This window comes from Ranitomeya variabilis, chromosome 7 (assembly GCF_051348905.1).
Source record: "Ranitomeya variabilis isolate aRanVar5 chromosome 7, aRanVar5.hap1, whole genome shotgun sequence".
Lineage (NCBI taxonomy): Eukaryota > Metazoa > Chordata > Amphibia > Anura > Dendrobatidae > Ranitomeya > Ranitomeya variabilis.
In genome coordinates, this window is record NC_135238.1 from 181,097,814 (window position 1) to 181,110,842 (window position 13,029).

Below are 13,029 nucleotides of genomic sequence, written 5' to 3' on the forward strand. Positions count from 1 at the left end.
TCCCTGTACCGCCGGCACACCGCGATCATGTTTGATCGCGGTGTGCCGGGGGTTAATGTGCCAGGGGCGGTCCGTGACCGCTCCTGGCACATAGTGCCGGATGTCAGCTGCGATAGGCAGCTGACACCCGGCCGCGATCGGCCGCGCTCCCCCCGTGAACGCGGCCGATCGTTATGACGTACTATCCCGTCGGTGGGAATTAAGGCCCACCCCACCTCGACGGGATAGTACGTCATATGGGATTAAGGGGTTAAAATTAATAGCTACAGCGCCGAAATTTTGCACATACACACTACTAACATTAGTAGTGTGGAATATGCAAAAAAAGGGGGATATGACATGGTTTACTGTATGTAAACCATGTCTCATATCATGTCGGGTTTTAGGCAGGAGAAATGAAAAGCCGGCAATTGAATTACCGGCTTTAGGGGTAGGGTTAGGATCCCTTTATCAACCTTGATGGTGAGGGGTGGCTTATCAGTGTGTATTCTTGTTTTTTTCTATAAAAACGCATGCGTTTTTAACGCAAACAAACGCATGTGCTTAAAAAAGCATGCGTTTACATAGACAGCAATACATTTTTTTGCCGCAAAAAAACGCATGCGTTTTTTGGCGGCAAAAAAACGCCTCTAGAAATTACTACATGTTGCATTTCTGCGACAGAACGCATGCAGCCAAAAAACGCATGCGTCGTTAAACGCGGCCAAACACGTACAAAAAAAAAACGCATGCGTTTTTTTCTGTACAAACGCTGCAGATCAAAACGCAAGTGTGAAACCAGCCTTAGTATAATGTCCCACATCCTGGTATAATGTGCCACAATCTGGTACATACGTCCCTTATCCTGGGCCCCAACCTTTTGTATATGTCCCCAACCAGCTGTAATATACTCCATCCCATGTGCCCTGTTTTGTAATGAATTAAAAACAAAACTATACTACCCACCTTCCCCCACACCGTGCAAGATCTTCTATTTCCAGTGTGGGAGCCAGCAGCTTGACTTCGGCATCCCCTTTGTGGCACATGATGCCACTGCTGTGCACCCCCAGTCATGCCATCAACTGTCTGCCTCCAATTGGGCGGCAGCATGTATTGCAGCGCAAGGGAGCCGACAAGTTCCCTTTGCCACAATACATTTTAGCTTAAAAAGGAACCCGTCACCAGTTTTGGCCAATATGAGATACGACCACCACTTTTCAGGTCTGATATACAGCATTGTATAATGCTCTATATCTGCCCCCAACCTGACCTGCAAGAGAAAAGAGCTTCTACATTGTGTCCGTGAAGTCATGGTGCATTTTTAACCAGTCACTGGAAAGCAACAAAAAAAAAAAAAAAAAAAAAAGATAGAAATGTGAAATCTGCTCCAAATGAAAGAAACTCTCCCAGTTTCATACCTATTCAGTGCAATTCGATGTGGACTCCATTTGTTGCCCTACACACGTCCAAACGATAGTGTACTTAGCCGTGCGTGGCAAGAACTTCATCTGGTGTAACAGAGCGGTCGCCTCATCGCTAAACACAATCTTCTGCAAGAGTCATTGTCGATCTCATGAAGCATATCTGTAGCAAACACGCATCGTTTAGGTCTATCCGGCGGTTTGATAGTGTGCAACAGCCGCAATTTGTACCCCGTAAAACAGATGTTTAACACCTTATGAACTGTAATTTTGCTTCGTGTAATTGTCGAGCACACCCACGCATAGATTTTTATTTAGGGCTCCTTAGGTAGCTATACCATATAGCCTCTACAGACTCATCACTGACTGATGGCCTACCAGAACGGGGTTTCTCCACCAAACTGCCGGTTTCCTTCAACTGCTTATCCCTATTCCTATGTGGTGTCACTTCTTTATAAATGCACTGATATTCATGTAGCACTTTGGTCACTGATTCGAATTTAGCGAGCCACAGAACACATTGAACTGTCCTCTGTACCATCCACATCTTGACTGGCATGGAAAACCACACAGCTGGCATAAGCTTGTGGTTGCATAATATCACAGACCTGGCAGTGTATTAATTAGAGTTCAGTTTATCAGGGGTTAATCTGACTGGGGGCTCAGCAACCGCTTAAATGAGTTTGTGTTTGATTGGTTCTTGTTATCTCTCCTCATGAACAGGTCTGATATGATTGGGCCAGAGAAAGGGCACCAAAATGTAAACTATAAATAGATCCTGTCACTGGTTAAAAGTGCACCATGACTTTACGGACACTATTATGCTCAACTGCGGGGCAGTCCGGTGTCACTGGTCTTCGTCTGGCTCCTGTGCAGTCGTACTTCTCTGCCCTGACAAGGGCTGAGTAAAGTACTGAAGTGCACATGCAGCGGGGGGGTTCTTTGACCTTACCCGGCTGCAAATTCAGAACATGTGCACATACCCTAAAGCTTATGAATTATTTTTTTTTTAATAATATTCTTAAGGCCAATTACACCCATGTTTATAATTTAATATCTTATTTTTACTTAATTCCAGTGTAATATTTCCAAACTTCTCAAAATCTGAATCTCTCGAAAGATTAAGACCAGTATAAACCACCACATGGAGTCCATTAAAAAAAAAACAAACAAACAAACAAAAATATATTTCTATGAATTGAATTTCTGTTGCACCAAAAAGTACTGTAAAAGCAAAAACTCAGAACAGTCAAGAGTGACAGCAAATAAATGTTTGTTTAGTTAAAGTTCACTCTCGCCCCTCACAAAGCAGCAGCACAGATTCAGTAGACTTCTTTGCCTCATCCAACAGCTGGAAAATCTTCTTCTGAGTCTAAAGGGAAATAAACACAAAAATGGATATCAGTTTCTGTAGACAAGTGCATACAAAAATACCATTTAGGTGGGAATTCATCAAGAGTCCGGTTTTGTATGCCAGCGTTAGTAACTTTAGAGCATCTTTGGGTGCCACAAACTGAAAATAGTCACCAAGCACAAGCTAAAATAGATTTCTGCCAATTTCTGAAATAAATTATAGGGAATTGTTCAGGGTTGTGGAATTATCTGCAACTTTTATGCCAGAAAACTAATGCAATTACCTTGATGTGTTCCCTACATCGTATGCACCTGAGGGAACATTCTTGAGACGTTACTGTTATTCCATATTGAGGTTCAAAACTCTTTGCTGATCAATTTCAAAACATTTATGTGGCAGGATCTCCTTTCTATGCTTGAACACATTTGAAGCTGTAGAAGTCTGTATGCACCGAGCTCCCGTAGGGTCAGGCTCGCAAACCACCATAAAAGATTAATAACTGTACCATGTCTCTCTGGTGGATGCTCCACTGAAGCATAACTTCATAAAAATTTATCTTTCTTGGATTGAAGGATATATTTTAAATTACTTGGCTTCAAATTCCTGCATCAGACAGGGAGGCATTTCAAAGTACCGTAGTTTAAAACCAAATTATATATACCGTATATAGAGCTTTTGTGGGAAAAAATAAATAAGCCGGATTACTCACCGGTAATGCTCTTTTAGTGAGTCCACGACAGCACCCTACTGGAGAGAGGGATCCGCCCCGCAGGAACAGGAAACCTATTGAGAAATAAAAGGGGGCGGTCCGCCTCTCCTCCTCAGTTTTGATTTCAGAGTACCCGGAGGACCGCCAATATTAGGCAAATATCATTTATTTCATTCTTTAAACTTATTTGCTTATCATTAAAAGGATTTTACTCAAATAATATGCATTATATTAATATAGGGAGGGATGTAAGAGGGTGCTGTCGTGGACTCACTAAAAGAGCATTACCGGTGAGTAATCCGGCTTTTTACTCTTCGCCACGACAGCACCCTACTGGAGATCTTTCAGAGACCATCACCTAGGGAGGGGACCACCGTGCTGAGGACAGTCCTGCCAAAGTCTAGGTCAGAAGTTGACGATAGGTCTAGCCTATAGTGGTTATAAAATGTAGAAGGATTTGACCACGTTGCCGCCTTACATATAGTTTCAATCGGGACGTCTCCCCTCTCTGCCCAGGAGGATGCCATCGCTCTGGTAGAGTGTGCCGTTATGCCTTCCGGAGGGTTTTCTTTCCTCGCGGAGTAAGCCAGTTTGATAGCCTCTCTGATCCACCGGGATAAGGTGCTTTTTGTTACTCCATGACCCTTCTTGACACCCTGGAAGGAAATAAACAGAGCCCTACTCTGTCGCCAGCTGCTGGTCTTTTCAATGTATTTTAACACTACTCTTTTAACGTCTAGAGTGTGATATTTTTGTTCTTCAGGAGTGGATGGATTACTGAAGAAAGTGGGCAAGATTATTTCTTGTGACCTGTGGAATTTTTTTGCTACTTTGGGTAGGTAGGAAGGGTCTGGTTTAAGAATTAACTTATCCTGAAAGGTTAACAAAAAAGGTGGATCTATAGAGAGTGCTTGGATGTCACTGATTCTCCTAGCTGAAGTCAGTGCTACCAAGAGGGCCGTTTTTAGTGATAGACATTTAATTGGTATTGAGTCTATTGGCTCGAATGGAGAGTCTGTTAGGGCTTGTAAGACTAAATTTAAATCCCAGGGTGGAATTCTAGGTATGTTAACTGGATTCATTCTTTCGCAGGCCGTAATAAATCTGGATACCCATCTATCCCCCGCAATGTTATGGCCATAGAGGGCTCCTAGTGCTGAAACATGAACCTTTAAGGTGTTTACAGTTAGACCTAGTTCTCTCCCTTTTTGAAGAAACTCCAGGATAGAATGTATCGGAATCTCTGATATGTTGGTAGATGTATGGAATTGAAAAAATTTTCTCCATACTCTTGTATAGATTTTTGTGGTGGAGGGTTTTCTACTATGGAGAAGCGTATCAATTAAACCCCCCGAGAATCCTCTTGATCTTAGCATCTGCCTCTCAAGTTCCAGGCCGTCAGGTGGAGATTGTCCACCTGAGGGTGGAAAAACGGACCCTGGAAGAGAAGGTTGGGCGTTGAGGGGAGGACCCAAGGATCTGAGACCGACATGGTCCGTAGCCATGAGAACCATGGTCTCTTGGGCCAGAATGGAGCTATCAGTACAACTCTCGCCCCTTCTTCTCTGATTTTGCGTATAACTTGAGGTAGCAATATGATCGGAGGAAATGCGTACGACAGACTGAACTGCCAAGGGGCTTGGAGAGCGTCCAGAATGTCCGGATGATCCGCTGGAGATAGAGAAGCAAATCTCCGGACTTTTCTGTTTTTCCTTGTGGCGAAAAGATCTGAGGACGGCCCCAAAGAGATATTATGTCCAGAAATATTTGCTGGTTTAGACACCACTCTCCTTGCCTTAGGGTGTGTCGGCTTAAAAAGTCCGCCTGCTGATTGCTTGCTCCCCTTATGTGCAGTGCAGTAAGGGATGTTAGGTGATTTTCTGCTAGATTTAAGATTTCCGTAGCAGAAGACATCAGAGTCTCTGATCGCGTACCTCCTTGCCGATTTAGATACGCCACCGTGGTGGTGTTGTCGGACAGGACTCTGACGTCTTTCCCCCGAATCTGTGGGAGGAAATAGTATAAGGCGTATTTTACAGCATTCAGTTCTTTAAAGTTAGAGGAGCTGCAATTTTCTTCCATGCTCCATAAACCCTGGCAATAATCGTTCCCCATATGAGCGCCCCATCCATGAGGACTGGCGTCAGTGGTTATGGTGTGAGATGGCGTTATTACCCATGGAACCCCACTCAACAAATGGTTTGAGTCTAGCCACCACTCTAAGGAAGTTAAAACCTCCTGAGATAAGGTTATTTTTGTATTTAGGTGACCAAATAACCGTCTATCCTCTTGTAAAATTTGATGTTGTAGGACTCGAGTGTGGTGTTGAGCCCATCTCACTGCTGGTATACAAGAGATAAGAGACCCTAGTAACGACATAGCTTGTCTTAGGGATATACGAGGATTAGTTATTGCGGCTAGGACTTTGTGTCTGATCAGTAGGATTTTTACCTGCGGCAGGAGACACTTTTGAGATATGGAGTCTAACTGGAACCCCAAGAACACCTGACGGGAAAGCGGAGTGAGTCTGGATTTGTCGGTATGGATTATCCAGCCCAGGTCCTGTAGAGAGGAAATTGCGTGAGCTAAACGATCAGCACATTGAGTAACTGAATTTCCTATTACCAAAAAGTCATCCAGATAGGGCACAATCAAAGTTTCCTTCTGGCGTAGGTATGCCATCACCTCTAGCATTATCTTGGTGAAGATCCTCGGCGCTGTTGAGAGGCCGAAGGGTAAGGCCGCATACTGGAAGTGACGAACCTCGTTGTTGATTTTTACCGCCACTCTGAGGAATTTTTGGTATCTGTTATGAATGGGGAGATGATAGTAAGCATCCTTTAGATCAATGCCCCCCATCATACAGTTCGGGAAGAGGAGTTTTATGGTGGACCTAATGGACTCCATTTTAAATGTATAATTTTCAATGAATGAATTGAGTTTTTTAAGGTTTATGATGGTTCTGAAAGAACAGTCGGGCTTAGAGATTAGGAATAGGGGAGAATAGAATCCCCTACCCTCCTGTCCCATCGGTACTTGGACTAGGATCCGTTTTGATATTAGGGTTTGAATTTCAAGCTCTAGAGCCTGTTGCTGTATAGGCGAGCTGAGAGTTGTTATAATATAAGACTCGTGGGGCACACGAGAGAATTTTAATTTAATTCCATCTCGGACGATATTTAAAACCCACGAGCTAGATGTTATCTTCTCCCATTGGGTGGTGAAAAATTTAAGTCTGCCCCCAACTGGTATGTCCTCAGTATTTGTCTTTTGGGGGGTTGGGTCTTCTAAACATGGTACCTCTCTGCTTGTCGTCCTTAGGGGTCCATGTTGTAGACCTATCTGTTTGCCTCCTTTTGCCAAACGGCCTCCTCTTAAAGGCTCTCCTGTAAAAGGGAATAGAGGATTCAGGAAAAGCTTTCTTCCTGTCCTTTGCCTTTTTGAGTATGTCATCTAAGGTTTTACCAAAGAGGTACTCACCCTCACATGGGATTGCGCATATTTTAGATTTAGATTGCGCGTCCCCTTTCCAGCTCTTCATCCATAGAGCTCTTCTTGCGTTATTTACAAGGCCCGCAGATCTTGCTGCTAAACGGAGTGAGTCGGCGGAGGCGTCTGCCAGAAAGGCCGCTGCTCCTCGTATTAAGGGGATGGCTGCTCTCAGTTTTTCTCTCGAGCTTTTCTTTTCAATTTGCTGGTCTAACTGATCAATCCAGATGATCATTGACCGGGCCGCGCAAGTACTGGCTACTGCAGGTTTGAATATTCCTGTAGCCGCTTCCCAGGAACGTTTAAGGGATGATTCAGCCTTACGATCCAAAGGATCGACCAATAGTCCCGCATCCTCCACAGGTAAAGTGGATTGTTTGGAGGTAGAGGCTACAGCCGCGTCGACCTTAGGGACTTTGGTCCAAGTAAGAAGCTCCTCGTCACTAAACGGATATTTGCGTTTTGAGGCTGAGGGTAGAAAGCCTCTCTGATCTTGCTTCTCCCACTCTCTTTTGATTAATGTTTTCACTGCTGGTATAACCGGAAAACATCTCCTCTTTCTGTCTGCCAAACCCGCGAACATTATCTCTTGCGCGGTTTGCGCACCCTTAGACTCCTCACACCCCATGGTATTTCGAATGGATTTTACCAAGTTGTCCACACTGTCTAAGGGGAAACATGAGCGTCCCTCAATCTCTGATGAGGATGAGGACGCTGGACATGATGATAGGGAGGCATCTGACAGTATCGGTTGGTCACTGTCGGAGTCTGACACAAGTGTTGGTGTTTTAGATTTAGAACTACGCGGTTTTTCCTGGGTCATATTTTTTAGTTCTTCTCTAATAATGGCCCGTAGGTCCGTAATGGACACTGCTGCTCCCTGTGTTGTTTCTTTAACACAGTCCTCACAAAGTTTTTTGGGGTATGAGTCAGGGAGGGGCTGGTTACACAAGGCACATTCCCTGTGCTTCGTTTTTTGTCGTTTTTTGCTCTAAGCGTGTAAGTAGAGAGAGAAAGGGAAAAGAGAGAGATAGGGAGACAGCGTTAGCTTAATAGGCAGAGTTCACAACTCACCCAGTGAAGCAAATAATACCGGATCAGAAGGCCGAGATCCTGTTCTGGAACCGTCGCTTTTACGAGCGGTGTCCGAGGATCCTCTGGCGTGATCTTTGGCGGGGGGTACTGGAACTCCGGTTGTAGGGTCCATGGCACCTGGGGATGACATCTCTGCATCGCCGTTTTAGTGTTAATGAGCGCTTTAAATAGAGCGCCAAAACGTTTTTTTTTTTTTTGTTGTTTTTTTTTTTTCGCGCATGCGCAGACAGTGCCGCTCCCCTGCCCTGGATCCGGCCTAGGCGCCCCGGAAGTCCAGGATCCACTTCCGGGGTAGCCTGTATTTGCGGCGGTCGGCGCGTGTGCGGCCCGGGATTCAACGCCGGGCCGCGATGGAAGGTCATCTTACCCGCTCCTGCTGCCGTACCGCACGCTGGGAAGGACGCCGGTCGGCCTTTCCCGGACCCGGCCGTCTGCCCGCTCCATCAGACGAGGGGGGAGCCGTCTAACGGAACTCCCCCGACGCTGCTTCTGAGCTGCAGCCCCTGCCGTTCTCTCGGATACTGCGCAGGCGGCATGCAAGCCCAGGTATGCTTTTTCTCATTCGGAAGTCCTGTCGTTCCCGCAGGAACAGGAAACCTAAACTGAGGAGGAGAGGCGGACCGCCCCCTTTTATTTCTCAATAGGTTTCCTGTTCCTGCGGGGCGGATCCCTCTCTCCAGTAGGGTGCTGTCGTGGCGAAGAGTAAAAAATAAATACTGCAGTGGTCAGGAAAGGTTAACTGCCAATTGTATTACATGTTAAGATATCTTTCAAACATTTTACACCATTAGGCCGGGATCACACATGCGAGAAACACGTCCGTGTCTCGCATGTGAAAAACAAGCTCTGGCGCCGGCACTTGGGAGCGGAGCGTGCAGCTCCATGTGTTCCTATGCGGCCGCACGCTCTGCTCCACAGTGCCGGCGCCACAGCTTGGTTTTCACATGCGAGACACGGACGTGTTTCTCGCATGTGTGATCCCGGCCTTAGGGGGTTGTCCAGTTTATATAGAGCACAGCTTGTTACATAAGTCCTCTGCTCTAATTAGATATATACCTGTGATGATTGCCCTTAAACCAAGGCATTAGTGACTGTCACAGCTGGTGTGAATTGCCAGCAAAAAAAAAAAAAAAAAATGCTGAAAGAAACTGGTAGCAACTAATCTGCACAAATGTGTACTAGCGTAATGCGTGTTGTCACCAACTGAGAATTTATTATACCAAAACCAAACAGGTAAAAACAGCCCCACACCGGGTCATACAGTACATATAATAGTCAGATAGTCAGGTTATGTACACACATCCAGCTATCTGTGGTAGTGCAAGACAATTCACTCAATGTCTATAGAGCCAAAAAGGGTGTAATTCCAATTTACATAAAACTAAAAGTATTTATAAGCACCTCTTAAGCGGTAAGAGGCAATGGTATATTCTCTGTGTATAAATATTTTATAACCTGTTTGGCAACATAGATCATGCATAAATGGTGTCCAAGTAACTAGATTTGGACTTCTGCCACTCATGAGCCAAACATGTAAGGAAGTCTGCTGTAACCAGTCCTTATTTATGTTGCCACTGAGTAAGGGTACCGTTACACTACACGATTTACCAGCGATACAACCTGGCCGTGATCGTTGGTAAGTCGTTGTGTGATCGCTGGAGAGCTGTCACACAGACAGCTCTCCAGCGACCAACGATGCCGAAGTCTCCGGGTAACCAGGGTAAACATCGGGTTACTAAGCGCAGGGCCGCGCTTAGTAACCCGATGTTTACCCTGGTTACCATTGTAAATGTAAAAAAAAATAAACACTACATACTTACATTCCGGTGTCCGTCAGGTCCCTCGCCGTCTCAGCTTCCCGCACTGACTGTGAGCCCCGGCCGGAAAGTAAAAGCAGAGCACAGCGGTGACGTCACCGCTGTGCTGTACTTTCCGGCCGGGGCTCACAGTCAGTGCGGGAAGCTGAGACGGCGAGGGACCTGACGGACACCGGAATGTAAGTATGTAGTGTTTATTTTTTTTTACATTTACAATGGTAACCAGGGTAAACATCGGGTTACTAAGCGCGGCCCTGCGCTTAGTAACCCAATGTTTACCCTGGTTACAAGCAAACACATCGCTGGATCGGTGTCACACACCCCGATCCAGCGATGACAGCGGGTGATCCAGCGAAGAAATAAAGTTCCAAACGATCTGCTACGACGTACGATTCTCAGCGGGGTGTCTGATTGCAGTAGCGTGTCAGACACAGCGAGATCGTATGGATATCGCTGGTACGTCACGGATCGTGCCGTCGTAGCGACAAAAGTGCCACTGTGAGACTGTACCCTAACTTGAACGAATATATATAGGTCTGATTAGTACCTCAAAGTGCAAAATAGTGGTCAGTGCTGCATATCCTCGGTAGGCAGGAGAGTCCAGGAATCAGTCACAGCAAACTAAATTCAGGGAGTCCCTGCCAGTGACCCACCTGATGTGGTGAAGAGCCGCGTGTGTCAGTAGTCAGCGTGTGACGTCACGGTGTGGCTCGTGTACGGAGACCTGGAGGGGCCATACTATCCCTTATTTACCAAGCTGTGCTCTATATGAACTAATCACACCACCACCTGTGTATATTGCCTCCTGCAGCTTTTAAACATGCTCCTTTGAAGTTTGGACAAGTGCGGGTATCCATAATTACTCTGTTGTCCAGTGTATGTAGCTCTGATCTCCTCGCTTACGGAAAAGCTATATTAACAAGCAGGGCCGTATTTAGAGTTTCTGCTGCCCTAGGCACTTTTAGCACTGCCTCCCCTTTGGTGAGTATGACACTATCGGCAGTGACTTTAGCAAGAATCGCTGATGTGAAAGTCGCCTTTTGCAGCAGATCCGGCAGTTTTTCTGCATGTGCCGCGTAACGGATCACTTACGGCAACACTGCGGTCGGCCTCATTCATTCCCTATGGGATTTGCAGCACTTGCCATGATCTGGCAAATGTGGTACCATACCTCCCAACTTTTGAAGAAGGGAAGGCGGTACAAAGTGCGGCGCGCCGCGGCAAATTTTTAGGCCACGCCTCTGACCACACCCATTTCACAACTAGTCACACCCATATCCACGTCCCAACCACAGCCATTTAGCACTGCTGATCACAATGTTTTATATACAATAATTATAAACGAAAAAATATGGCCACAGTGCTCCATACTGTATAATGGCCACACATGATGCTCCATACTGTATAATGGCCACACACAGTTCTCCATACTGTAACGGCCACACATGATGCTCCATATTGTATAATGGCCATTGGCCACACATGATGCTCCATACTGTATAACGGCCACACACAGTTCTCCATACTGTATAACGGCCACACATGATGCTCCATATTGTATAATGGCCATTGGCCACACATGATGCTCCATACTGTACAACGGCCACACATGATGCTCAATACTGTACAACGGCCACACATGATGCTCAGTACTGTACAACGGCCACACATGATGCTCCATACTGTATAATGGCCACACACAGTTCTCCATGATACTGTATAATGACCCCCCCTGTATGCATGGCTCACACTCCCCCCTGTATGCATGGCTCACACTCCCCCCTGTATGCATGGCTCATATTCCCCCCCCCCCTGTGTGCATGGCTCATATTCCCCCCCCCTGTATGCATGGCTCATATTCACCCCCCCTGTATGCATGGCTCATATTCACCCCCCTGTATGCATGGCTCATATTCACCCCCCCCCCCCCTGTATGCATGGCTCATATTCACCCCCCCCCCCCCTGTATGCATGGCTCATATTCCACCCCCCCTGTATGCATGGCTGATGGCTAGTGTTGAGCGATACCGTCCGATACTTGAAAGTATCGGTATCGGAAAGTATCGGCCGATACCGGCAAAGTATCGGATCCAATCCGATACCAATACAAGTCAATGGGACTCAAGTATCGGACGGTATCCCTGATGGTTCTCAGGGTCTGAAGGAGAGGAAACTCTCCTTCAGGCCCTGGGATCCATATTAATGTGTAAAAGAAAGAATTAAAATAAAAAATATTGCTATACTCACCTCTCCGACGCAGCCTGAACCTCAGCGAGGGAACCGGCAGCGTTGTTTGCTTAAAATTCGCGCTTTTCTTTCCTTACGTGAAGTCCCGGCTTGTGATTGGTTGCGTCGCCCATGTGACTGCGACGCAACCAATCACAAAGCCGGGACGTAATTTTAAAATCCTTAAGGACCTGAAATTACATCACGGCTTGCTGTGATTGGTTGCGTCGCCCATGTGACTGCGACGCAACCAATCACAAAGCCGGAGCGTAATTTTAAAATACTGAATGACCTGAAATTACGTCACGGCTTGCTGTGATTGGTTGCGTCGCCGCCACATGGGCGGCACGCGACCAATCACAAGCCGGGACTTCACGTAAGGAAGTAAACGCGCGAATTTTAAACAAAAAACGCTGCCGCTTCCCTCGGTAAGGTGCAGGCTGCGTCGGAGAGGTGAGTATAGCAATATTTTTTATTTTAATTCTCTCTTTTACACATTTTTACATTAATGTTGTTTCGATACCGATACCCGATACCACAAAAGTATCGGATCTCGGTATCGGAATTCCGATACCCGCAAGTATCGGCCGATACCCGATACTTGCGGTATCGGAATGCTCAACACTACTGATGGCCCATCAGCCATGCATACAGGGGGGGTGGAATATGAGCCATGCTTATGGCTCATATATTCCCCCGTAGAACCAGGTATATTATACACAGGGGTGGCAGAGCAGGACTTGGATGGCGTGCCGCGTGTGGGGAGTTTGCCAGTAACCCGCTCGGCTCTCCTATATCTGCGGCGCGCAGCACTCACCTTCAGGTGCCCGTTCAGGTCGTGCGGGTCCCGGTCCGGCGTCAGCATCGGGGCAGAGGAGCGGCTGAACTCGTCCATGAAGATGCGAGCGTCGGCTTTCTCCTTCTCTAGCCCCATGCCTC

At 46.5% G+C, this 13,029-nt stretch overlaps 2 protein-coding genes across 2 annotated transcripts in view; both read right to left on the reverse strand.

Moving 5' to 3' along the window:
- Positions 1-2,641: 2,641 nt before the first annotated feature.
- The window catches only part of LOC143784304 (formimidoyltransferase-cyclodeaminase-like), a 48,074-nt gene continuing 37,686 nt past the window's right edge, over positions 2,642-13,029 (reverse strand). Inside the window, exon 15 of the mRNA XM_077272427.1 lies at positions 2,642-2,772. Coding sequence (XP_077128542.1) covers positions 2,689-2,772 — 84 coding nt within the window. The 3' untranslated portion in view covers positions 2,642-2,688. The remainder of the gene's footprint in view (positions 2,773-13,029) is intronic.
- On the reverse strand, positions 3,094-8,205 carry LOC143785116 (lamina-associated polypeptide 2, isoforms alpha/zeta-like). Its single transcript, XM_077273791.1, has 3 exons — positions 6,944-8,205; positions 6,500-6,849; positions 3,094-3,195 (listed from the first exon to the last, which is right to left on the reverse strand). The coding sequence occupies exons 1-3, from the start codon at positions 7,773-7,775 to the stop codon at positions 3,094-3,096; spliced, it is 1,284 nt and encodes a 427-aa protein (XP_077129906.1). The 5' UTR covers positions 7,776-8,205.